This window comes from Labrus mixtus, chromosome 18 (assembly GCF_963584025.1).
Source record: "Labrus mixtus chromosome 18, fLabMix1.1, whole genome shotgun sequence".
NCBI classification, from domain to species: Eukaryota; Metazoa; Chordata; class Actinopteri; order Labriformes; family Labridae; genus Labrus; species Labrus mixtus.
In genome coordinates, this window is record NC_083629.1 from 18,531,978 (window position 1) to 18,558,960 (window position 26,983).

Genomic DNA, 26,983 nt, shown 5'->3' on the forward strand with positions numbered 1-26,983 from the left:
TTTGCACAGATGATAAGAAAACATACAGTTGGCATGAGAGTTGACATTGTACTGTGGTCATCTTTTCCTGTGTGTTTTGTTTTTGACAAAAGAGCATTGTGTCTTTGCTATCTAGTTAGAAAAACAAGTTGCGATATTAGATGCCAGAGGGCATAATGGCAAGTGCTCAAGCCCTCTATAAAATAACCATCAGCTGCAATATAAAGAACATCATGTCAGCTGATTCAATTGATAGCTCTGAAATACCCAATAAGACTGCTGCTGTGGGATGAATAACCTCATCAACTATAGAGATCTGCATCTGTCTATCTATGGGTGAAAAAACATTTTCAGGTCAATGTGTTTAATGCTTCATGAAATGGGCGGCAGTAGCTCAGTCTGTAGGGACTTGGGTTGGGAATTGGAGGGTCGTCCTGGCACGGACCAAGTCCGGAGATTGGCCTGCTAGCTGGAGAGGTGCCAGTCCACTTCCTGAGCACTGCCGAGGTGCCCTTGAGCACCTAACCCCCCCCCCCCCCCACACACACACACACACCAGCTCAGGAGCGCCCACCATGGGCAGCCCCCTCACTCTGAGACCTCTCCATTAGTGCATGTCCACAGGATCCTGTTTGTGCATGTGTGTGTATTTCGGCCTATGTTTCTGTAAAAAGTATAAATTATTATTATACATACACATATTTTTTTTACATATAGACCTAGGCTCATTAAATATTTGTGCAATTGACCTTCAGAGCCACTGTAATTTATGCTTATTTTTTTATATTTTTTTATTGACCAGGGGATTGAAATGTGTAATCTTCGCAAACAGGAAAAAAATGCTGTCTTTATAAATGTTTATGCCATCATCACATAGTCCATCATTGGCTGAATGTCGCCCCCCAGTGGTCTGTGCGAGAACTGTTCATCTTGTCGGTGGCCGCGTTCCAAACAAATTCGATTGAACCCTCCAGCATCGCCGAGATTACATGAATTTAAGCATATCCTAAAAACTATAGATCTTCTATTCAAATCACACATTACACGCGTGTTGCAGAAAGGTTCCCACTGCCCAAAAACAAAAATTCGTCGACTGTCTGTGTGCGAGCTTTAAAGACCCCTTGTCGCGCGGCCCCGAGCTGTTGCGAGGGGTGATCGCATCGTGGACGCGCGCGCAGGAAGGCTGACGATCATCACAGAGTCGTCACGTCACGTCACGTCACGGATCTGCAGCGACCGACCGACCGACCGACAGAGATGCTGAGGTGACAGGCAGGCAGAAGGAGAAAAAGGGACGATCACATTCAGACATATATTTTCCTCCCCACTTCACGCATGCTCGTTGAATTTTTTTTCTTCCCAGCTGCAGACACGACGTCCTCCACCTCCTCTTATGGACAGCTCGCTCGCTATGGGATACCGCTTAATGTCGTCCCCGCCGCCTCCATATACGTAGAGGATTTTTTTTTGTAACCACACCCGGCTCTGCTTTGGATCAAGGATTGGCAGCGAAGATCCGAGGTAAGCATCCAGCATCCGGAGGGGGGGCCGCGCTGTGCCTTTCCCCTCTTTTGCTCTTCGCTCCCTTTCCATCCCACCGCCAGCTGCTCCATGCATTGACTTTGTAATCCAGCTTGTTGTCAGAGCTCACATTATCGCCACCTTTAACGCCAGGCAAGGTTGAGGTTGTGTGGCCTCCTGTGGTTGTGTGGACGGCCAGTGTGCGTGGACGCGCCTGAATAAATCTGCTGTGGCAACCAACTCGCTATGCAACAGCTTTTCCACGGCAAAGCCAGCAAGCCAGTCCACTGCAGGGAGCACACCAGATTTCACCCTGCAGACATAGAATGAGAAGGCAGCGAGCTTGAAACATGTTTGTGACATTGCTGCAGCTTGCTTCCAGTCATTAAAAATAACCCACAGAGCTTTTTCTGTGGACTATCTTGCAGAAATAACTCGTTTAGTCACTGATTGTGTGAAGTTATTATAAAGCATGCTACTTAGGGATTGTGATATTGAACACACACTCTTCCAGTTTATTCACTTTGGATCAGAATTTGGATTTGGAAGGAACAAGAGCAGAATCCTCAGACCCTTTAACCACACAAATTTAAAAAACAAAAACATATTAAAAACAGGTCATTATAATTCTTTTTTAAAATCCAATACCACTCCAATAGCCACCATGCTGCAGCTGCTTCCAGAGAAGATAATGTGAGTAATTAAAGGGGTTACACGAGGCTGTTTAAACAGTTCAAAGTTTTAAATGCAACAAAACATTATTAATTAAATATTTAATTGAATGACATCACAGATCAGACATTGAACATGTATTCAGAATCTCTGCCCCCTTGGCAAACCACATTTTTCAGAATTCAAACCTGGCCCTTCTGAAGTAATTGAGCAATCCTAAACTACAGAGTGTAGGGGTCTTCTCAGGCTGGCTCCTTCTTGCCCGCTAGCGTTGGCTGACAAAACACAAATCTCACCCAGCAGCAGCCTTACGAGTCTCCCTGTGACTTCCTGCTAAGATAGGTCACACTCAGATTAGACAGAAATGCACCAGAAGTTTGTTTTCTAGTCGAGCTGTTGTCACTTGAGCCACGTGTTGTTCAATCAGAATCAGATTAAGAAGGTAATAATCATAAAATATATTCTACTTTATTGTACGCACATTTGTTAAAGATAAGTAGCAGTAAAGTTTGACACTGTTTGATACCAAATGTTAAATCAAATCTGTTATTTTAATGATCAGTAGTGCTGAAAAGTACCAAAGCTCTAAAAAAAAAAAAAACTTCAGATCTTCAGTCATATTTTTAGTTGGCAACGTTCTGCACTGAAATGAGAGTGCAGTTTGCTTCCAATTTGTGAATGAAAAACAAGAAATTACCCAATTAAGGGTGCCTAGATCTTCTGTTTTAGTTTAAGACCACAGGAACTATTTCATAGTTCTAGGAACTCTTTTATTGATTCCACACCGCAGGAACTATGAACTATTTTAGTTCCTAGAACCCCGTTTAGAGGAACCTTTTTAGCTCCAGCTTCAGAGTAGTCTCTCCCAGCACAAGAGGGACTTTGAGTGATGTAAGTGCTCAGTGATTGGTCCATACATCAGTGTTCTTTGATTGGTCGAACACAAGAGCCAACCCAGTGCCACCAACCGCCATTTTTTAAATCCTGCAGTAAACGCTAGCCAATAGCAGTAAATAACAAGATCGTCGGTTGACGGCTTGCCAGAACTTGCCTTTTAATAAGGCAGTTTTTTTCTGTAACTTTTGCTGCTTTGCTAAAGTGCTCATGATGGATAGGCCGGATCTTTGTAACATAACAATGAGTAAGGTCTTTTTACCTGCTCTTTTGTAATGTTAACAGACAAAGAGTAAGGTATTTTACCTGCTTCTTGTAAAGTGTCTCGAGATAACACTTGTTATGAGTTGACGCTATACAAATAAAAGTTGATTGATTGATTGATTGATAACAATCGTTAAAAGCTATTAAAATCCTAAAACAAAACTGACAATGAAGTCCTGGAATAATGGAATTGGAATGCTCCTTCATATTTTCAGTTGTGTCACATAAGTGATGTTGATCTAGAAACTAGGGCTGGGAATCTTTGGGTGTCTCACTATTCCATTCAACATCGATTCTTGGGTCACGATTTGATTAGATTTTGATTCTTGGGTCACGATTCGATTCGATTTTGATTCTTGGGTCACGATTTGATTAGATTTTGATTCTTGGGTCACGATTCGATTCGATTTTGATTCTTGGGTCACGATTTGATTAGATTTTGATTCTTGGGTCACGATTCGATTAGATTTTGATTCTTGGGGTCACGATTTGATTCAGAATCGATTTTCGATTCGAAACAATTCTGGATTCATTGATCCATGGATTCAAAGTCTATTTTTGAATTAGTACATACTTCATTCTCTACTCCAGTCATCTGTGAGACTGGCTGAATTTCTTGCTGCTCTATTTGGCATTTTACTGAGTTAAAGTATCTTCGATTTTTGGAAGTTCTGAAAATCTCAGAAGAGAAGAATCTTGTTTTTTACACACATACATTCCCCCCCCCCCCCCCCCCCCCCACCTCTACTAACAATGTTATGTCCCTTTAACGTTAATATTAGCTATCACCATGGCAGACAGAAAAAAGTCCCCCATGTCGTGTAGTTTTCAGGGAACTTCCTAGTTGATAGTTCCTCTTCAACAACTTACCAGAACTGTTTGGTCGGAATGTGGTCGTATGTGGTTTGACTTTTACTGGTATTGTATCAAAGTTTAAAATATTGGTAGTGCCTCAACCTCTGTTGCACACATATTAAACCTAATGTGAAGTTAATGTTTTTAGTACTTGAATGAATAGTTGTTAGATATTAAGCATGCATAGATTTGGCACATGGTCAAGGCTTTTTGTAATATTCAGGCCCAACAGCTCCAGAATGTTTCTTCAAATGTTGGAGCAGGAGGAATCGTCTCTTTGACGTCTCATGCTGCTTTACGCTAGCTGCAAAACTTGCAGCTTCCAGCAGACCGAAAGGGCAGAGGCGACCACGAGCTGCAGTCAGCACATGAAAATGGCACTGTCTGCACCATGGTCGCTATGGAGACCATGGTGCAGGGGTCAGAAAAGCATGATTCATGATGGGACAGCAGCTGATTTGTCATAGATTGGTTATAATTTCTTCGCTCCAAGGTCTGCAGCCCCTCCTGCGGTGATGTTTTTTTTTTTCATCGAGAGTGGTTTGTATCGAGGAGGAGGAGGAGGAGGAGGAGGAGGAAGAGCAGAGCCTCTCTCTGAGGTGTGAGATTAGTCACAGCGGGAGGCAGCCTGGCTTGTGCATAGGTGTGTGCGCTTATGCATTATGTGAGGGCGTGTGTGTTGGAGAAGCTGCGGAAGCTCGTCAGATGTAGTCAAAAAGCTGAATGGATGGTAGTGTCTGAGTATTTCTTCGACTATTCTGACTTCCGTTGGTTGTTTTGAGAATAAAACGTTAGACTTCTACAGAGTCTTGACCCCTAAAAGTAAAGGTTAAGCTGGGTAACGACAGCCTCTCTCAAACATCCATCTTTTCCTCTTTTTTTCTCCCAGCATAGTTTTTGTTTCCCTCCTTGATTCACTTTGAACAGACTTGATGAACAGATTACTAACATGGTGAGAAAAGATGTCTCATACATTACAACTCAGAAGTGACCAAAAAAGAGTATTACTTCTTTCCTAAGACGGATGACGACAGGGTGACCTTGAAGTTGTGACACAGCAATAAGATGGGTAATGTCACAGTGAGTGAAGTTCCCACACCACAGAGGGATACAGTGGTTTTGTTCAGCATGTTTCTTCCATGTTTTTGAACACATATTCTGTCTTTAAGAGTATGATACGACACACACACACCACACCAGACACGATGCGATGACACACCAGACACCTGTGCTGCTGTCATCAAACTCAACTGCTGTTCTTCCACTTGACTTCTTCGTTCTCTAAAGATTTGCAAACACTCAGATGCGGCGCACATGCCTGATATTGACAAAAGTTGCTGCCAAAGAGATGCTTCTATACAGCAGAGATTTGGTCCAGCTTTTAGAATTTTTGGTTGTCTTTAGTGTTCCAATTTTTTGTCCAGATATTCATGATCCCAAGAAGATGTCTTAATGACAACGTTGACCTTCTCACTTTTCATCCTGGGCCGTCATCATCAGTTTGTTATTGTAATTTGCCTCTTACTTTGTGCTTTCTTAACCAACGCCTGTAAACCGATGACAATCCCGTCAGCCTCAGGTGTTCGCTCTGTTAATAGTTATGACCGTGGTAAACACAACCTTCTAGATACTCACCTTTTGGGCAGGTTAACGTTCTTAATGTAGCATTGAGCAGCCTTTAGTGGTGACTTGCATGGCCGTAGACTACAGAACGGTGTTGTTCATAACTTTTCAGACATGCTTGTTCAATAAGATTCTAAATGTTTGTGTCTGTAAAACACTCTTAATGCTGATCAGGTTTTTACAAAGCGTGCTGTTCTTAAGGTCTTATCTGAAAAGTTCCTACAACTTTATCTGCCTCATAGTCCACCTTAAAGTTAAACAATGTTTCAGTGGAAGGGCTTTATTTGAATTTTGAATTTTGCAAGATTTACGCCAAGATACAGAGGTGAAGATTCAATATATCACCTATCACATGCATAGATTCTAAGATTAAGATTTACTTTATTGATCCCGCAAGGGGAAATTTCAGTTTTTACACTCTGTAAGTCATGCAATACACACACAGGCTGAGATATACACATGCACAAACATGATGCAATGATGACATGGACATGCAATGATGGAGGGATGTCAGACTGCCCACAGCGGGCGCTCCTGGGCTGGTGGTGGGGAGGGGGTTTGGTGCGAAGGGCACCTCGGCAGTGCTGAGGAAGTGATCTGGCACCTCTCCAGCTACCAGACCAACTTCCATATTTGGTCCGCACCGGGACTTGAACCGGCGACCCTCCGGTTCCCAACCCAAGTCCCTACAGACTGAGCTACTACCGCCCCATTCTGAGTAAAAGCATGACTTTTTATAATACCATAAGAACAGAGTTGTGTAGCATTTGTGTTCATAACAGTCCCTGTAACATACATTTGGTACAGTCACACAAACGATTTATTACTACTACAGTAATAAACTATTAGATGAGGGGCGCCGGTGGCCGAGTGGTTAAGACATGCGACCCGTGTGCAGAGGCTATGGGTCCTCTAGGTTGACAGCCCGGGTTCGGTTCCAACCTTTGGCTCATTTCCCACTGTCTCTCTGTCCCTGGTTTCTGACTCTATCCACTGTCCTATCTCTACAATAAAGGCAAAAAAATAAAAATAAATAAATAAATCTTAAAAAAACAACAACAATTAGATTTAAAGATATTTCTGACATCCCACATTCATTTCATTAACATCATATAGATAATATATCAAAATAAATATGGAATGTGTGTGCTCATAGTAATTCACTTCATAATGCAGGTTAAAGAATGAAAAGTGACTAAATATAAAAAGATTACAATTCAAAGTTAATTAGTTGAATTGTCTGTTTAAGGAAGAGATTTATAATCCTGACACTTCGTCCCGTCGTGTCCCCTGTGTGATCGAGCGTGCTTGTCATTTTTACTTTTATCAAGTCTGACCACGCTTCCCTCTTCCATCTCCCAACCCCACCCCTGGTGCATGATGGGATTGATTGCCTCCTTGATGTCCAGATCATGCCCTGTAACCAAATAGCGTTCTGAAGGCTGATTGCATAACCGTATAGATGCCCGGGCGCCGTGTGCGGAAAGATAAATTGAAAGTCGTTTTTTTTTTTTTTTTTTTTTTTTGCTGGGTTTGCTTCGAGTGTTTGAAGACAGACTAACGGAAGTTTCCAGCGTGTTCTCTCCTGAGGAATGCTTATCTCTCCCAAGGATGTTGTATAATACAGGAGAACATACACAGCTCTTCCAGAGGAAACTCCACTCGATCCTTTTTGCATGGACAGTCTGCTTTAATGTTAAGGAAGCGTGCGCTACATGGCGTGAGCTTCATTTATTTATGGAGGATTTGTAGGTTATAACTTCTGATTTAATTATTGATGGTTGAGTAATGTTTTATAAATCAGTTACAAGTCCTCAGTTAGACCAATTTATGGATCACCAGGCGGGAAAATAATCCCTCCAACAGTACAGTAATGTTTGTAACTTGTGAGTTTATTCGCCTTTTTGGAAAAACCTTCAGAGGATCTCAAACATGTAATGATACCAAAAAATTAGAAATATGTTCAACTGCAGGCTTGTTAGCTTCTTAGGAAGTGTCACCCACACACATTTATAGTTTTATCCCAATGTGTTTGTTCCTGCCAAAAGAAAGTGTAGAAAGAGGGATTTCTCACAATCTGGCAACCAAAATGTTGGTTTTGTTTATAGCTTACAAAAATATTTAACAAGCTTCAGTAAAAAAATGAACGAAAGTCAAGTTAAAGCTCCTGTGAGGAGTTTTGAACTTGTATTGAAGCAGCCCTGAAATGAGTACTGATGCCTTTATACAACCAACAAAAACAAACCCGACCACCAACACCAGTAACCACTACCACCGGGTAGGTGTTCATGAACCGCACGCTGAAGAAACCGACATTTGTTTTTACATTTCCAAAGCAAATATTCCCAACGACTGACATGTTGGACTATTTAAAGAAAGCAGGATTTAATAGTTGTTTAAAACAAAGGGAGTAAAGGAACCACTTGGTTCACTGGAGATGGCAAAATCAACACAAAACAAAAGTATCTCACAGGAGCTTTAAGTTGACTTATACTAAAAGTTGCTCTATTAGGGTTGTCAGGGTTTTGACATTTTGATCCTGTTCAATACCATAACTTTAACTTTAGACTTTATTGTCCACATGGGGAAATTATTTTTCACAGCACCGTTACTGACCAAGCAGACAATTCCCAGTCAAAGAACATACATACACAAAACAGAGAGTATAACACAAACAGAGTTAGACAACAGTCAAGAGTCCCCCCTCTGGCCTGTTCAGCGAGGCCTTCTGTTTAGGGCCTCTATAACAGCAGGGATCAGGCTCCTCCCGAGGCGAGCCTTTCTGCACCTCATTGCTCTGTACCTCCGTGCATGTAATTAATACAATACAATTACTGTTATTCTAATGATCCACAAAAAGTACCAACGTTTAAAAAATTGTAATCTTCAGTCACATTTTTAACCCAAAAGCTGCCGCAGTCTAAAGAAAGAGCATTGTCTTAATTAAATTGGCAGCGTTTTGGTAGCAAAAAATGTGACAGTGTGCAGGAGTTTGACTGCATCGTTTGGTAGTTAACAACAAAAAAATGGATGCATAGGATTCGTAGGAACTGTATTTTTGTTGCTGAGGCATTGATAAGGTTTGGTTTTTAATAGTATCTTATCTAAGTGTAAAAGTCTGGTACTGTGATGAGTGACATCCCCATGAGGTATGATGTCATGATGCAAAAATCCTCAGCTGTTCCTCATGCAGAATTAGGGAGAATACACAGCCTCATTATATCTGATGAGCGTGTGAGTGCTGTCCTCATTAGTCCTGCTGCTGGGGCCGTCACCACACCGAAGAAGATAAATGGGCAGAAGATAAAAAAAACGATACTCTTTTTGTAATTTAAGGCGCAGAGATTTCTGCGCCTGCGAGTCGGTGGGGTGAGTTTGTCTACATGAACAGCTGCTGGCAGCAGGTGCGGCAGCTGCGGCGGTGGTCGGGTGTCTGAGAGCTCCAGCCACTAAGACAGGGGTTTAACTTTGTCTCCAGTTGGTCCACTTTTGAACTTTTACATGTAGCTCCACCAGGTTAAAGAAAAGGCCCTTTGGTTTTGAATTCCTGGTTGTTCAGCACACAAACGTTTTACGATTCTTAAGTTTACCAATCTAAAAAAAAATTGCCTCGGAACAATCTCTCATCTTCTGGCATTGTTTGTGTTTCTTTGGCGTTCCCTAGGGTTCTCTATCAAGACTAGAAAATGCCCGGCCCAGTCTGAGGTTGCTGGTCGAGGGGGGGGGGGGAAAGCAGTGAGGACAGCGTCCCTGGTCCACAGACGGGATGAGCGGAGGAGCGGAGCAAGCTGACATCCTCAGCGTGCTCTCCCTGGTCAAGGAACGATGGAAAGTGGTAAGTGACGTGTCATTTGGCCACAATAGGCGGCGTGTGTTTCCAGCTCTGTCACTGCCTATCCCCCACAAACAACAAACTCCTTGTTCATCTAACAATGCTCCCCCCCCCCCCCCCCAGCCTGTGAATCTTTATGCTATTCTCTTAAATGTATCTCACCTGTGCTTCGGACAGTTTGGGGTCAGGTCCCTGTGTCCAGGTAGGTCTGCTGCAGTGTGTGAGATCTAAATATAGCCCGTGTAGCTATTCGTGGCAGTGCAGTGTTCTATAGGCGGCGGCAGCAGCAGCAGCAGCGTTGCCCTGAGGGGCCCCATGTCTCTCTCTCTCTCTCTGCTGTGCCAGTCGGGGTTGCCATGTGAGCCTGTTACTCCTCACTGGCAAGCCTGGCACCGCTTCCTGTCTTCCCGAGGAGCAGAGTTACATAACAGTGCTGCGGCTAATCCTACGACTTTAGCTCAGAGTGCGACACAAGGCGGTGCATGTGTGTGTGTGTGTGTGTGTGTGTGTGCGTGGAGGACAGTGAAGGACACGTGGGAACGTAAAGCTCTGGGAGTGCTGAGACTGAAATGGTATCAACCACCTGGGGCGATGTGAATGAGGGGAAAAAAGAAGTAGAGAGCAAAGTGACATCGATAACAAACTTCTTATTGTGTTTCTGCAACTATGTTGGTATGTTAGTCTGATTGAAATTAAAAAAGCAATAAAACCAGTCAGATCTGCATTTTGTAATAAAAACCAGTCAGTGTGTTTCATCAAGTTTCATCGCACTACATATTGTCCAGTTTGCATTAAAGGAACAATATGCAACTTTTCTCACTTAAATGTAGCAGAAATCAAGTTTATCCTCTGAAAATAACTTTGTGAGTCATGACTGTCTACAATGAGTGTGTCACCCGAGTCCCGCTGTCCGGGATGCTTTCCGAGCCGTATCTATAGTGTGTTTACATCGCCGGGACGTCAGGCTGACTCCTCCCCTCGCGTACAAAAGTTGTTTATTTGAGGGACTAGAGAAAAGAAGAGTAACATACTGTACTCACTGCTTAACTGAGCGTTTCTACATCACGCTCATTTCGGGTAAATTTACATGCAGTGTGAAGATACGAGCAAAATAAAGAGCGCTAGCATTAGCATGCTAACACAACAATGCAGCCCGAGTTGTTTTGGTTTCATGCTGGTGCTCAAGGGGCGACATCTGCTGGATCAAAAAGATTGCATATTCTTCCTTTAAGGGATGTCAACATCTGTCAGATGTATCAGTAGAATAAATAGCGAGATCTTTGTAAATATTTTTTCTTCTCATGACTTTTTCATCCATTATTCATCCACCCTTCCCCCCCCACCCCCCCCACCCCCCCCCCCCACGCCAGGTCAAGAAGATCGGGGGCGGCGGGTTTGGCGAGATCTACGAAGCGGTGGACCTGCTGACGCGGGTCAGCGTGGCGCTGAAGGTGGAGTCGGCCCAGCAGCCCAAGCAGGTGCTCAAGATGGAGGTGGCGGTGCTCAAGAAGCTCCAGGGTGAGTCCAAATGGGTCCGCTGGATTCGGTTACATTTGCAGGACTGGTTGATTGATCCTCCGTTGACACTTTGACCTATCGAGTCCCCCCCCCCCCCCCCAAAAAAAAAAAAGACGGTAAAAGAGGATTCCTGTTGGTGGCAGGAAAAAAACCATTGTTGAGAAAACTGATGTGTTTAGTCCCGGATTGAAACAAAGAAATGTGAAGAACTGGCAAATCAAGAAAATGTGGAACCTGCAGGGATGGTTTTTGTCCATTGATAGCAGATGTAATAATGTCTCCCTCTGAGACCAGATGTGGATCACCTGACTCGTATGGAAACACAGTTAGGCCCAGGGTTCAGCTCAGTTTGCTTTCATCTGTAATGAGAAACACACAGACGTTCATTCAGGCACGACAAGCAGATTGATCATCCTGGTGTCTAACATCTCGCTTCTAATCGTGGTAAACAAGCATCATCTGACAGTGACGTCCCGTCAGTTTGAGAGGAAGGGCGTGTTTGTGTGTCAGGACGCTCCCCGCCAGTGTCTCACAGCGGAGGTACAAGAAAGCTCCTACAGAGCGGTCGTAAAGTTTGACTCCTTTCTGTCTTTTCTTAAAACAAATCTTTTCCCGCCCCTCTTCCTTCCTTCCCTTAAACCACTACCCATGTCACGCCCACCCCCCCCCCCCCTACCTTCCATCTGAGAGGAAAATCAATAGGCTGGGATCGTGTTTGCTCTCTAATGGCTGCGACCTGGGGCATCATGTGTTTGTTCCTTCCTCAGGGAACCAGTAATGTAACTTAAGAACAAGCTGGACTCAAACACACCAAAAGCATCGCTGACCAGCCCGGCTGTGAGGAAGAGTCAACATCCAACCCACAGCCTTAGGACAGGACTAATGCTTCATGTGGAGCTGATAATGTGCTCCTTTGACGTCTAATTAGTTGAGTTATTGTGAAAGCATGTGGGGGAAAGTAGGCACTGTGCTTTTTAAAAAAGCTGTGTTTGGAACATGGTGGTTTGGTAAGAAATAGTTAGCATTCTCTGTGTGTGCTGGTGGGAACGGGGTGTGGCTGCAGTCGAGCTGCCTCTGCAGCAACGTCCTTCGAGACCAGATCTCCCAGACACACACACACACACACACACACACACACACACACACACACTCAAGGCATTCAAGCACATGTGTGAACCAGTTGTTGTGTGCTTCACGTCCTAAAAAATCAGAAGGGGAGTCATACAAGAAAGCTGGTCGTGGCAGGAGTGTGAAGATCAAGAACTATGGACGTTAAGCTCATCATTATTTACTCCAGTTTTTATAATGGCAGCTTTTTTTTTTTTTTAAATAGTTTTAGTCTTTAGATGATATGCATATTAGTTTAGGTCACATTTGAGTCATTTTTTATGCTTTATAGTTTGAGTCTAGTTTAAGTCATCAACCACTCAGAAACATTTTGGTCCAGATTTAGTCTTTGAAATGTCATTACATTTTAGTCATTACGTTTTGCAAACAGCTGCCCTCTTGTGAAATAAATCAGTTAGCAAGAGGGTGGCAGCAGCCTAGCGGATAGTGCGTGCGACCCATGTACAGAGGGTAAAGTCCTTGAAAGCGGTTTGAATCCAAACGCTGGCTCCTTTCCTGCATGTCACTCCCAACACACTCTCTCTCTCTCTCCCTGATTTCTGACTCTATCCTGTCTCTCCAATAAAGGCATAAAAAGAAATCTTAAAAAGAAACAAATCCACACACACACACACACACACACACACACACACACACACACACACACACACACATGTTCTCCTCCGGCGCTCTGTCAGGCAGCGCACACACACCTCTCCTCTCTCCTGCCTGTATTTTGAAGTACAGATTAGACGCACAGCAGGGTGAACATATCATGGATTTTGAATGTCCAACAGACCACCACTAACATTTCAGTCTCATTAACAAAAACAAAAACATCTGTTGTCTGAGTTTTTATTATCAAAGATCTATTTTTAGCTTGTCAACGTTTTGTCTTTGCCATATTTTTCCTAAACAAAATGAACACTCAGTCACACATCATGCCTCATCTTCTGATCAGATGATGCAGATGAGATCAGGTGACTTTTGATCAAACTCAGCCTCCAGTCAGAAAGTAACCAGAGACCCTCTTGTCCTCCTCGTGTTCTTAGGTAAAGACCACGTGTGCCGCTTCGTAGGATGTGGCCGCAACGACCGATTTAACTACGTGGTGATGGAGCTTCAGGTTGGTCAGAGGACTCGATGCCTCTTACACACACACACACACATGCCGTATACTTATTTACATCATTTTCTGCCAAGTGTGACACTTCAAATTTGTGCAAATCGAATCGAAAAACACGCAATAACGAAACAGTTTCAGAACTAATCAGTTTTCTGGTTCAGTCTTCTTTAAAGATTTTGTGTTTTTCTGTTTTATAATATTTGAACTCTTACAAAATAAGCAATGACAATGTTTCTTAGTGCTCTGAAAACTGTTGGTGACTTTGCTTACAGTTATCAGACATAATTAATGGCTTATTATTTATCAGCAAATGAATCATGAAATTAAAGTCTGATTCTGAAACATTAAAGAATGAACCTTTGACTTATTATAAGCGATAGTAAGAACGACTTATTCTCACCATTGCTTATCTCTATACAGTCAACAGTAACACTGCTTCAGAATAACCTGTAGTAGAATTAGATCTCGTGTCTGGTGGCTTATATTTTCTTATTTCTTAATTTTCCATTCTGCTTCAAAAAAATTAATCTTAGTCTACAGTTTTAAATGTTCAGCCAAATGTTACAAACATTCAGTCCAGGGTCAAACCATCTTGGGTCATTTCTCTGTACTTGTTTTGTCGTTGAACCGTCAACAGCTCAACACCTTGTACAGTTTTCATTCAAGTCCCGTTAGTCAGGGTGCCGATAGACTAGCGCTAACGTTGCGCTCCCCATGTAAGGAGGCTATAGTCCTCATCGCAGCGTCCTTGGGTTTCAATATGACCTCTGCCCTTTGCTGCATGTCATCCCCCACTCTCTCCCCCTCCAACGTTTCCTGTCTGTCATCAGCTGTCCAGTCCAATAAAGGAAAAAGACACTGAGCCATATGCATTTAAAAAAAAAAAACTGCAACATTACAGCAATATGAATAAGTTACAGACTGTCAACCTGGCTCACAGCAACAATACCCTCCATGAAGGGATCCAGGCAACGCTACTGCAGAGTTCTCATGTCCTTTGTTAGCCTGCAGTGATCCGCAGACGCATCAAATGAGCCTCATGTCCTGTATTCAGCACACATCCTATGTTGTTATGTCAAAGCCAAGATCACAAATACTCAAAGTCATTTCTGAGACGTTGATGACAGATGAGGTCTGAGTGCTTTTTTGAAGTGGTCTGGTTTTGTTACAACAACCAAACCCACAGGAATGTCCCATTTGTGTGTATTTATCTGAAACCAGACCGCACAATGTGTTGAATTATAGATGCTCATGCAGCTGAATTTAGTTTTTCCTACTGCGGTCTTGTGTTTGTCCGCTCAACACATTTGACTATCATCACTGTCAAACATTTCTGTCAATTAACAAATGAACATTCAACATTTTTTTTATTGCCTTCATGACATGTTTGGGTAGCAGTCTGAGGGTCCTGCGTCGAGCTTGCAGACAGGAATTTGTCACGCTGTAGTTCTGTTTTTTCTCTTGGAAGCTGATTGTACGTGTAATACCTTTTTTTTAATTTTTTTTTTTTAGGGTCGAAACCTGGCTGACCTGCGGAGGAGTATGACCCGGGGAACCTTCAGCATCAGCACCACCCTGCGTCTCGGGCGCCAGATCCTGGAGGCCATAGAGAGCATCCACTCTGTGGGCTTCCTGCATCGCGACATCAAACCGGTTAGTCACAGCGAGCGGGAGGCAGAAGAAGCCTTTTTCTTTTTTTTTTCTGCTCGGCTATTTTCACCTAGCACTCATGTTCCTTCTTTATTTTTTTTAAACACATGTTTATTTTTACTGTCGATGTCCAGGTAGTTTTTGTGACCCACGCACTTTTTTTATTTGCTGATTATATTGCCCCTGATGTTTTATTTTTTGACTCACTGTTCAAAAAGTAAAAAAAACGACATTTTATTTTCACAAAGTCCTACGTAAATCATTTTGATCATGCTGTTAATCACTGTCCCTTGTTTCCTGTTAGTCAAACTTCGCTATGGGCCGCTTCCCAAGTACATGTCGAACCTGCTACATGCTGGACTTCGGTTTAGCTCGCCAGTTCACCAACTCATGCCAGGAGGTCCGACCTGTGAGTGTTCCCCTTCTTTTACTGAGAGTAACTGAGCTCAGAGCTCCACCTTTTAATGTGTTTATACTAACAAAGGTCACATTTCATTCACTGGGATCTTTTTTAGCCTCTTTAAACTGGGGATGATGACCGACAGCTTTACTGTTTGGACCCAGAACCAAATAATTTTCCTTTTTGCAAGCTGGCAAACATGGTCAGCTTGCAAAGAGGTCAGAGAGCCGCAGCAACACTTCTAGTGTGAAGAAGTGTTGTAGTCAAGACCACACTAACCGAGACCAAGACAAGACCAAGGCGTTTAGGGAATGAGACTGAGTCAAGACCAAGACCATAAATATCAATGAAAAATCATCATCTAGTCCGACAGGGCGCGTGTCTCTCATCTAGACTGTAACAGCGGGAAGATTATGGTCGTAACAGGTGGGGAAAAAAATCGAACTGTAATTGAATTAAAGTTATAAGTTTCTTTAGAAAAGCGATTTTCCTTCTTATCACAGAAATGACTTGGAAAAATAGCCAGTCAGTGGTGACTCATCATCAAGACAAGAGAGACCAAGACAGATGTAAAGTACAACAACACTAGTGTGAAGGTCCATTTGATCAACTTTATTGATTGCTCTTCATACTACTAAGTGTTGTTGTGGTTTTATTTGACCTCCTCAAGCCTTTCACCCTCCATGCACCTTGGTAGTTGGTGCATTGGTTCTCTGCTTCTCCAAGCTGGTTAACATGGTCAGACATTTCTCTAAGATGAAGGCTGTTGATAATAACAGAGCTAAAAATATTGACCTTAAATGTATTGGCTGATGAGAAGCACCCCTTAATATGAAAGCACACGTTGCTCTGCAGCTTCTTGATATCTAAAAAGGCAAACAAGAAAAGAATGGCGTCCCGGCTGTACAATGTCAGAAATGTGAGGCTTGTTGAGCTGCCAAAAAAACATTAATTATTCAATTGAATGTGATTTCATAATGTGCCAAAATGAATTTTTGCCAATAATGTCATTGGGAAAGGATATTCTTTTGTTATTTTTTTTTTTACTAATATATGTAATTAAATGTTTATATAACTGGCTGTTTTTCTGTCTCAGCCCCGTCCTGTGGCAGGGTTCAGGGGAACAGTCCGCTATGCATCTGTCAATGCACACAAGAATAAGGTCAGTATCTATCTGCTGTGTGCCTTCTTCCTTTTTTGAACATGAACTGATTTAGACTAAAAAAAAATTAAAAAAAAAAACCAAACCTTGGTGTGACTCTGCAGGAGATGGGTCGACACGATGACCTCTGGTCTCTCTTCTACATGCTCGTGGAGTTTCTGGTCGGTCAGCTGCCGTGGAGGAAGATCAAGGACAAAGTAAGGAGAACCGGAATACTTATTTATACTCTGGTGAAGCTTATACAGCCCTCTCCTGGTGGCTGTGAGGAATGAGATGTGACAGGCGTGTGTGTGTGTGTGTGTGTGTGTGTGTGTTTGTTCATTCCTAAGGAACACGTGGGCAAACTGAAGGACACGTACGACCATCGTCTGATGCTCAAACACTTGCCGGCAGAGTTCGGGGTCTTCTTGGAACACATCTCCACCCTAGACTACTTCACGAAGCCTGACTACCAGGTGACACAGGGGTCTCATTTTGGTTTAGTAAAGGTTTAAGTTCTCTGACTGCATTAATGTGGACATTTTAATCAAGGTTGCTATTTCTTCTAATCAAGACCAGATGTAGGTATGCAGGAGGAGCGTCTCTCATGTGTCTCTCAGTCTTTTGTCTGAAGAAATTCCACTTCCTCTAGCATCTCTAAATAAAAAGTTAAATTATGTATTTTTTTTATGTTCATGCAGCTGCTGATGTCCGTGTTCGACAACAGCATGAAAACCTACAATGTGGTGGAGAATGACCCTTATGATTGGGAGCGGACTGGCACAGATGGCACTTTAACAATCAGTGCTTCTGCCACAACACCGCAACATCACACCCGCCTCACTCCGGCACACATGGGGTACATTTTAGTTTCATTAAAAAAAGAAAAAAAAAAAAAAACTTTATATTTATCCTTAAAGACTTCGAAATGAAGTAATTTTTTTGTTCCTTTTCGTTGCGTCCAGTATGGCCAATGCCTCCCTGATCCCTGGCGACCTCATGAGAGAAAACACAGAAGAGGTTCTGCAGGACGAGCAGCTCAGCGATGGGGAGAACAACCCGGCACCAGAACGACTACTAGGCTCTCCCCTTCATCCACACCGCACCCAAGAGGCTGACGTCTGGGAGGAGCTTGACCGCAATAGAAACCGCATCAGGACTGCAGTGTGGAAGGTAAGCCGTTGACTATTGATGGCTTGTTTGAAATCCAGTCCGATTTATTTTTAGAGGGATAACAAAAATGACGGGTTTCCTCAGGCGGGAACGGAGGAGGAACACAGCAACAATCAGGGTAACCAAGGACACCAGAGCCCCTATGCTGGGCCAAGCCTGGGTTCCCCAGTCAAACACTCTGAGGTGGGGGCTGCAGACCGCGATGGCTCTCTGCTGAGGAAGCTTCGCAACATTCACAGTTTTGAGCTGGAGAAGAGGCTGGGCCTAGAGTCTAAGCCCAGTCCAGAGCGCTACATGGAGCCCTGGTATGTCTAAAGCGAATACTTCAATTCATGAATGTTTCTTTGGAAAGAGGAGATGTGATCGTCTGTCTTATGTCCCTTCAGCCCAACAAAGCAGCAGCTCGGCCCCCAGCAACAGGAGAAAGAAGCAGATGGGGCTGCGATCATCCCAGTAACTCAGGGTCAGGCCGCACCTGTCGGGGAGCGCCCTGATCGCGTCTGGCACTACGATGAGGAGTTTCGGTCTGGTGGCGGTTCACCTAAGCCGGCATCCTGTGGATCTCAGGAGCATGGAGAGGGGGCAGTGAGCAGCGGGGGCTTTGTGGCCCTCAATCTGAGCTCTGGGAGGCAGGACTTTGACTCAAAGGAGTGGGTGATGGTGGAGCGGCCCAGCGGCTCCCCAGGGGGCAAAGTTACCTCCAGCCCCTCGGAGGAGGATGACGAGCCGGAGGTGCTCCAGCCAGGGGAACAATCTCCTGGATGGGTTAAGGGCAGCCCAAGCCCTTGCTGTGGTTATGCTAAACAAGAAAGCATGGCTTCCTCCAAGGGAAGTGCTCAAGGGGACAAGTTGGAGCTCAGTGTGGGCCCTGCGGGGGCTCTTCCCCCCATTACTCCCACCAGCCCAGCTGAAGCTCTGGCTGAGGGCGTTATCACTCAGGTAAGGCCTTTCATTTTGAAGGTTGTCTTTCAACATGACATAACATGATACTGACTGTAGTCAGCATTTTTACAGAGTTAAAAAGCTGCACAGCATTCTAGCTATTGAACCTCAATGCTAATGTCATACAACAGTCAGAGTTTCACCAGCTGCATCTTGTTGTAGTTTCAGTCTAAATGTTACTGCTCTGTGTTTTCACGCTTCTTTGCTTGTGTTAGAAAAAAAGATATTTGTGTCACAACTGCAGAGCTGTTTATCAGATCACAGCATGGGGGGGGGAGGAGAGCCTCACTTTGATTTGCAATTTATGCTATGTATAATTTAATCTTATTTGCAGACATTTGCAATGATTTTGGTTGGTTTTATTCATTTCACGAGTTGGATTGATTATTTTCAAAATATACTTTGGTTTGCTTATTTGAAATACCTTTTGTTCCTTTTTTCAAAATCCCCTAAAAACTGGATTCCAAGATCCTACAAGCTCAGCATTCTTTGCTTCTTTTGGCATAGCTGAACAAGACAAGAGGAATAACTGTTCCCTCACTCTCTCCTACAACCAGACCATCTGCCTCCAAGTTCAAAATGTACACTGCCTTCCCAAAATCGACCTTCCCCGCCTCTTCCTTTCTTCCTCAGCCTCAGCTAGCCTCCTAATCTCAGTAATCACCCCCTTGCTTTACCTCCTCGTCATTTTCCCCCGAGCAGGTCAACATAGTTTACCCACCTCACAATACTTCCGCTATACGTCCTCTCATCTCCTCACTCCCTCAACAATCTCACCACCCCTCCTCTCTCCACCTCCCACTTCTCTCCCTCCCGTCTCTTAGCTCCCCACCTCTCCTCCGTCCCTGCCTGAGGAGGTCGCGGTCCGGACGTCCGGCCCCGTCCCTCTGCGCTCTCCCAGCCCTCACACTCTCCTCACCACGTTGTCGGACCCGCTGCACCTGCGCTTGCCCGGCATGAGGCGCAGCCAGTCCGCCGACCAGCCGCAGCGGGAGCGCCCCTCCTCCTCCTCCTCCTCCTGCCACGCCTCCCTACCACTACCGCCAAACCCCGCCCCCGGCACACGTTCGCCCGGCCGCCGAAAACTGCCGGCCATCCCGGCTGGTGCTGCCAACACCAAGTTCCCCTCGGTCATACGCATCACCCGCGCCCAGCTGCAGCAGGTGATGAGACCATCACGTCCCGTTTGAAAAAAAAAAAAAAAAAAACTCCATTTAACTTCCTCATGCATCAGTAGCAACACACCCTGCTGTGGACGTTTTTTTTGTTCATTCCTTTTGTTTGGTTTAAGTTGTTTATTTTGGCTTCTTTGTTCAGTTGGCTTGCTTTTTGTGTTGTTGTCGTCAGGCAGCTCTCTCCAGAAAACCATGAGGGGCATTGTGCAGGCCAGGCAGAGCATGGGTCAGATGTGTCCTTGTGTCTGAACATGTGTTCTTGTGATCTGAATAGGGGTGTGTGTTTGTCTGATTGTGGCATGTGTGTTTGGAATGTCGACTCATGACCACAGGTTGCATGGTCTCTTTTGTTTCAGATCGTCTTTGTCCTCTCTATCTTTCTCTTCCTCTCTCTCTCGCTGTATTTGTTCCTCACCCTTTCTTCGCTGAAGCCCCCTGCGAAGTTGCGTGAACGTTTCCTGTCCTACTTGCTGGTTTAGTACTCACAGCTTGACTGACACTGCCATAGCACTTGTGTGTTTTCGGTCTGATAATGGTAGCTATGGTACTGCATGCTGTTGCCAAACTAATCACCATTTATTACCCCATATTATAAAATTCTTCTCTTTTCACACATGTGCATCAGGCTCTTGCTACAGAACTACAGCACAACTCGACATGTTGTAGTCTATCAGCAACAGGCCTTTGAATTTTAGCATTTTTTTCCCATCTTTAGTGGGGTTTATTGTCTAGTAACAGCTGTGTGTGTGTTTTTTTTCCCCTCCCGTGTCTCCACCTCCCCCCTCCCCTCTAGTTGACGGCTCAGCGTCCCTCTGGCCTGTCCTCCCAGTCAGGATCGGACAGTGCCCCGCAGTGCCTCCTGTTGGAGAGGCGAGGTGAAGCTGAGGCCGAGGCTCAGCCTTTCCAGGAGCGCACGACGGACATCAGCTCCCCGCAGGACAATGTGCCCGCTCACCCGGGGACGCCCACAGAACCCCTCGCTGAGGCGCAAGTCAATGGAAACAGCCACGCCAAAGCGCTCAGCCCCGTGCCGAGCCGCGCGTCTTCCCCGCGCTCCCCTCGTTCGCCACATTCGCCCCTGCGCTCGCCTTCCTCTCCACGCTCGCCTCGCTCCCCTCGCAGCCCCGTGTTCGCCAACGGCCACCTCTCCCCTCCTGTTAACGGCCAAAGAGATTTGAGTAACGGGGCATTCCCCAAGCTGAAAGACCCTGACAATGATTTTGGCCTCCCTCCTTGTGCCGCAGAGCCTCAGTTAACGGAAGAGGAGGAGAGCAGAGAAGTGAACCAGGCCCCTGAACAGACCAGTGGCCTCACCTCCTCCTCCCCGGTTGCCCCCCGTAAGGACCCCAACCGGAGGCAAAGTCGCATCCCAGTCCTGGAGCCGTCCAGTTTGCTGGAGCTCCCTCCTCCACGGTCAGCTAAGGAGAAACTCCTGCAGAAGAAAGCCAATCACCAGGGCCCCGTCCCCTCTCCCACTGCCTCACCCTCGCTCTCTGACAGGCGCGGCCCCATGGTGGCCTCGCTTGCCAAGGACCCTCTGTCCTCCGCATCTGACCGCTCTCAGGAAGAGGACTCCCTCATGGGCTCTCGGTCCGACCGCCAGGGAGACGAAGCTCCCTCCCTCTCCTCCTCGTCCAGCCCTCTGTCCCGCAAGAGCAGAATTCCTCGCCCCATACATTCAGCCGCTTCTGCCGAGCAGCTGGCCGCACAGTTCATGCCGCGCCCTCCGCCTGGAAAACCACCATGTCGCTCTACAGTGGAGGGCAGGTAACTGGCTGATTTGCATTTTTTTCTGGACTACAAAACGATGTTTAGAGGTGAACAAATTTAGAGGTGTTGGCATATGTATCATTTATTTTTTAGCGGACCAGGCTAGCTGTTTCTCCTTGCTTCCAATCACTGTGCTAAGCTAACAACCTGCTGGCTTATCCCAGGAGAAGGATACTGATTGTCTCGTCTAAGTAAGCAAAAATCTTCATATGACCTTGATGTTATTTATATATACTTCCTTGCTTTTTGTATCCACTCAGGCTCAGGCGTTACCGCATTCGAGCTGGCAGCAACAGTGACTCAGACCTCCTGTCATGCCTTGCGCAGCTGATGCACGGCTCCCGAGGCTCCCCGCTCCACCACCGCTCCTCTGCCCAGCATGGAGGCTCCAGGATGGGCATCTGCAGCCTGACCAACTCTCCGCATCACCACCGCAGCTCTAGTGCATCCCCGCGCAGCTCCTCCTCCCTGCAGCGCTCCGTCAGCTCCTCGCCCTCCCGCCACGAGCACCGTGGCGGCGTGGGGGTGGGTTGCCTCGGCCGTAGCCGCTCACCTCCCAGCTTCTCCGGCTCGCCGCCCCCCCGCCGCTTCTACCCCCATCACCAGGATACATGCTGCAGCCGCCAGGCCCGCACGAGCCCCTTCCACCTGACAAGAGGAAAGGGATGCACCCGAGATAGCAAGTGCTCCAGCAAGTTGAGCAGATAGTCGCCCTGCAGGTTGTGCTGCCACAGCAGAGGAAGGGAAGACTCCAAATAATACAGAGTAGAATGCATTCAGGATAAAAGCTTGAGTCTTCCTGTACAATAAGACAAATCTGTCCCTTATTTTGCTGATCCTACACTTGTCCCGCAAGTTCCCCACACCCCGTCTATCTGCCCGTTTGTTATTTATTAATGTGCCCTAATTTAAAAGAGGACTTCAGCTATTAAGTATTGCACCTCCATTACATTTTGGGGATTTTAAGAGCCAGATTTAACAAAGAGTAGTCAAAAGGTATGAGGCAGAAGCTGAAATATCCTGACTTTTAGACCGTTAAGCTGTAGAAATCCTGGTTTCTACATTTTCTTTGGATCACCACACCTCTAGTTCATAATGAAGCTTTCTGTTAGAAATATCAAAATCATTGGAGTGCCCCCCTTTTTTTTCACCACTTATCAGATAAGCGATAGCGATAACGACTTATTAGGATCCTCATTTTGTAGATTTAAAGATAACATGAATTACATAACTACAAAATAAGACATTCTTTTCCCATAATAGAGCAGTGCTATAACACTATATAATAATCAGTGGTGAGATGAGCTTGTGGGCACATAAATAAATGAGTTTCCAGTTTATTAATGGTCCTACATCTTGCAGCACAACATAAGGTAATTTATTAATCCCCATTATTAATGCACTTGGATTATACTGATGGAGTTTCAGTATAGTTGAACACAACTGAACTAAATATGGGCCTGGGGTTGACTCTGATTTCTCCTCTGTATTTGGAGACAGCAGGCAGGGTATAAGATTAACTTTATGTGAACGCATAAAGCTGGAATTTGTGAACAGTTGTATTTATTGAGATATTTATTTTGATGCTTTTAGAGATGCTTAAGACCCCCCCCTCTGTGTGATAGTGGATGTATGGTTTTGTGTCACTCACATTCGTTAAAAATGTTTAATCAGAGGGAACACCCCAAAGTGAACCTTTTGTACAATCAATCATGTAAAGTGCGTGAGGACACACACCTTTTTGTGCCTACTGTGTTGCTAAGAGGGGATAAAAAAAATGTCACACTGAACGATGTTAGGATTGTGAAGTGGTAGTTGTAATAGTAGCAGTAGTAAGCGTAAACAACACAAGGTGCATTACTGAAGAGTAATGTTCAGACACAGATGTTTGTCTCAGCATGTGCCTTGGCACTTTGGGCAGCTTGAGGATTCACTTTGGTTTGTTTTAATCGTCGTAGGAGCAAAAACAGGACTTGTGCCAGCCGTTGTAAGAGAACACTTTGAACTGATAGTCTTTTATGTAAAAATAAAAAGGTAGCAACTCAAACATTTGTAAATCAAATACATTCTGAGCAAGTGTTTACCTGAGGACAGTAGCTAATATTTGGAATGAATAAAAAGGCGTGATTTCAAGGGAAACCTGACTTCAGAGGACCAGCGTGTGGGATTTTGATGGATCTTTATTTTTAGCCGTGTCATCGCACACAGAGCAATGCAGGAGCAGCAGCATGGAAAAAAATGGCTCTTAACCATCATTGACAAGTTTTTAATTAATTATCTGTTAACTTCTCCTCTAAAAAACTAACTGAACTGGTGATTAAAACTAGTAAAAATCATGGAATTATGTAGCTTCGTGTTAAAAATAAGCGTTTCTCTGGTGCTCTTCATCAGTTACAAGAGACAGGAAGTTGAGCAGAGCTGCAGCTAGCTTGTTTTTTTGTACACACTAGGTTTTGTACGCTCTCTGGTCATTGTTTGAAAGTTTTAAAATCTGAAAAGACCACCTCTTCTACTAAACAAGCTTTAAAAATCACAACTATTCTGCTGCTCTTCAGCGAGCTAAAGGGGCTGCTAGCTAAGCGGCCGCTAATTTTAGCTCCCTAACTGATTAAACTCTTTCATGAGGTTTAATTAATGCCATGGTTAAAACTGACGGGCATGCGACTTAAAACACTAATTAAGTAACCGGTTGTAAGCATTTTAAAGTAAACTAACTCCGATTTTAACAGACAAGATTCCAACTGCAACACCTGGTTTCTATGCTCGCCCAGAATAAGCAATCCAAAATGTTTGCTTTAGAGCAGGCCTTTGTAACTTTTGGGTAATTCTTCATCTGCTGTAGGGTTTTCTGAATCTTTGTTATCAGTTGTAATCTAAATATTCAACACTAAATCCTACACTCTGGTACTTTAACTGCCCTGTGTATACATACAGTACATACACAGTTAGCATATCAGGTCAGTGTTAAAACATAAAATGTGAATTTCAGACCTCAAACAACATTTTGTCAAATGTTCGGTCGAAGGAGGCCATATGTAAATATAGATCTCACACCAAATGATGTTCCATGTGCAAGAATGTTTCCTTGTTTTTTGTTCCTCCTCCAATGGAGAATGTTTTTATATAATGACACACCGTATGTTTGTTCACAAAGCAAAGGAATCCGAGTATTGTTTGTGTTTCATTAAGTAAGGATTCCTCACTGAAATGGACACCCCCCTCTCACTTCTCCTCTGCTTGTAAGATACTGTAAAATAACTCCAGCTTCCTCCCAAGGCTACTCTCTTGCATGCTCAACACAGAAAAAACAAAGACTTAGTGAAAGCTGCACAACGCTTCCATCGCGCAGTATTTACCTTGTGAAGATTTTTGACCCAGCTGTGACTTCATTCCCTGCTGGATGACTTGTGGTAATATGTGTGTGACTAGTTTCTGCACTGGCTGGGGACAATTGTGCTGCTGGGACATGAGAGTATGTTTTTGGGTTGGGGTGCAAGTAGCTGAGAAGATGCACAAAAGAAACTACAAGAGATACTAAAAATGGAGGGCAGAGTTTGCTGCGTTTTCGAGCACTTGTATGGTGTGCAAAAAAACACGAGTTGAGAATTCAATGGCACTCAGAGTCTGTATGAGACACAACAAAAAAAATCCCATTGCCAAATATTTTGATAGATTTTGCAGTATGTGGTTTAACTTGCGATATAACAAATATGGAAGTGTACAGAAGTTGAATGGCCACATTGTTCTGTAAATATAAAATCTGTTGTGTTTGTTTGAGTCTTGCAGATACCTACGCTAGCTTCTTGGAGCAGCTATGATGACTCATCCTGAAGGCAGACAGCGTTCAGTCAGTCAGCCGCCTTAATGTCTCTTCTCTGCCCCTCTGTGCGTAGCGAGGGATGACTGAGCCTTGTCTGTGTTGGAGATCATTCCCCCCATTAGGCCGAGCTGAGGCACATACTACCGTGCATCTCAGCGGGCTCAAATATACCCCTCAGACATCACTGCTGTCAGACGTTTTTCTGTGAGAATTTGTGGGCCATTAATCGATGGACTGGTGGGGAATTCCATCTTGCAGTATACAAGGTGTGTTTGTTAGTACGATGCTCTCACACAGGGGCGTGTGCATTTCCTACATTTTGCCAGCAATCAACCTTAGCATTCTCCCTCTTTCAGTGCTCTATATCAGACTCTCAGATTACCAGATACTTCAGTACGCTGTAGTGCAGCCTTTTTCTAATATATACCTGTAAAATACTCAAAGTAATTATTTAAATAAAAATAATCATCGTAAAACCATAAATTCTATGCTAACAAGTGTGAGTGAATGGAATGAAGAAACACTAAAAAGTGCTGCTGGTTTTAAAAGATAATCAGATTTCTTCTCATGTTTTTTCCTTTAATATTGCACATAAGTGGTGTGTGGTTGTAGTACTAGTGATACCTTCCAGAGGAGATTTTCTTAGTTACGTTTTTAAGTGGCCTCCTTATAGAGATATTTATTGTAGCTTGATAGTATTTGCGGATATAGATACTCATAGGCCAACTGAACAAATCCAGCTGTTTTATTTTGAAGGTTGAGATGAAAACTAGTGAAAACTTTTAAGTGTACATTGGTACACTCCTCATGTCACGTCATCCAATAACTCGTTCCTTACTTATAAATACTTGACAGAAATTATTTATTATAACATTTGCTTTTTCTGCCCATCCGTTATTTGAGTTCACTTGTTGGGATTTTTTAATGGTCGATATTTTGTGTTGTAACGTATGTCACAGTTTTAAAAATGTAACTGTACAGTCTCAAGGAAAGAATGTAACAAGTGGGAGTTTTGCATTGTATATAACTGTAATTATTTATGTTAATTCTATCATTTGTATCATATCAATGCCTTGTACAGTGTTATTTTTTTTCTGTTTTGTTTAAAATTATTTTGTATTTTATTTTTATAAACTGGTTATAAATAAAATACTCATTCCGCATGCAGACAGAATATTGTGAAACGTTTCAGTTTTTATTTGTTCTTAAAAAATTTTTTTTTTAAAGTTTATAAGGTATTGTCAAGGTTCTTATTAATTCAAAGGTTTTTTCCAAAATCTTTATTTAGATAACCAATTTGTCAGGATGCATAACTGGTTGAGCAAAAGTGGAATTAAATATCTGGGGGGAAAAATCAAATTCAACTCTATATTAGACAATTTACCAGAAAACAGTGGGAATATTATAGATTATTGTAACTGGTCTTTCTGCTTTGTAGACAAAGCAGAGCTTCCTATCGCTTGTACAACATGCTTTAGTAATGTTCTCTGACCTAAAAACTAATCGCCCTGTTTGATAACA

The 26,983-nt window shown here is 43.9% G+C and overlaps 1 protein-coding gene across 2 annotated transcripts; it reads left to right on the forward strand.

The window, feature by feature from the left end:
- Positions 1-1,301: 1,301 nt before the first annotated feature.
- ttbk2a (tau tubulin kinase 2a) lies at positions 1,302-26,636 on the forward strand. Of its 2 annotated transcripts, XM_061062789.1 has the most exons (16): positions 1,302-1,500; positions 9,473-9,643; positions 11,011-11,158; positions 13,318-13,391; positions 14,904-15,044; positions 15,346-15,450; positions 16,538-16,603; positions 16,708-16,800; positions 16,933-17,058; positions 17,284-17,441; positions 17,548-17,755; positions 17,840-18,060; positions 18,142-18,694; positions 19,522-19,860; positions 20,666-21,639; positions 21,903-26,636. In XM_061062789.1, exons 2-16 carry the CDS (start codon positions 9,575-9,577, stop codon positions 22,348-22,350), a joined length of 3,723 nt encoding a protein of 1,240 aa, XP_060918772.1. In that variant the 5' UTR covers positions 1,302-1,500; positions 9,473-9,574; the 3' UTR covers positions 22,351-26,636. The 2 variants fall into 2 exon arrangements, with proteins under 2 accessions (XP_060918772.1, XP_060918773.1); XM_061062790.1 differs by lacking the exon at positions 19,522-19,860 and having other exon boundaries at positions 1,304-1,500.
- The last annotated feature ends 347 nt before the right edge of the window (positions 26,637-26,983 follow it).

Excerpts from the sequence above, each read along its gene's own strand:
- ttbk2a (XM_061062789.1), top strand. The coding sequence starts at position 9,575 with ATGAGCGGAGGAGCGGAGCAAGCTGACATCCTCAGCGTGCTCTCCCTG. Across the intron at positions 11,159-13,317 it reads GGTGCTCAAGAAGCTCCAGG|GTAAAGACCACGTGTGCCGC; the intron begins GTGAGTCCAAAT and ends TCGTGTTCTTAG. Across the intron at positions 18,695-19,521 it reads CTGAGGGCGTTATCACTCAG|CTCCCCACCTCTCCTCCGTC; the intron begins GTAAGGCCTTTC and ends CCCGTCTCTTAG.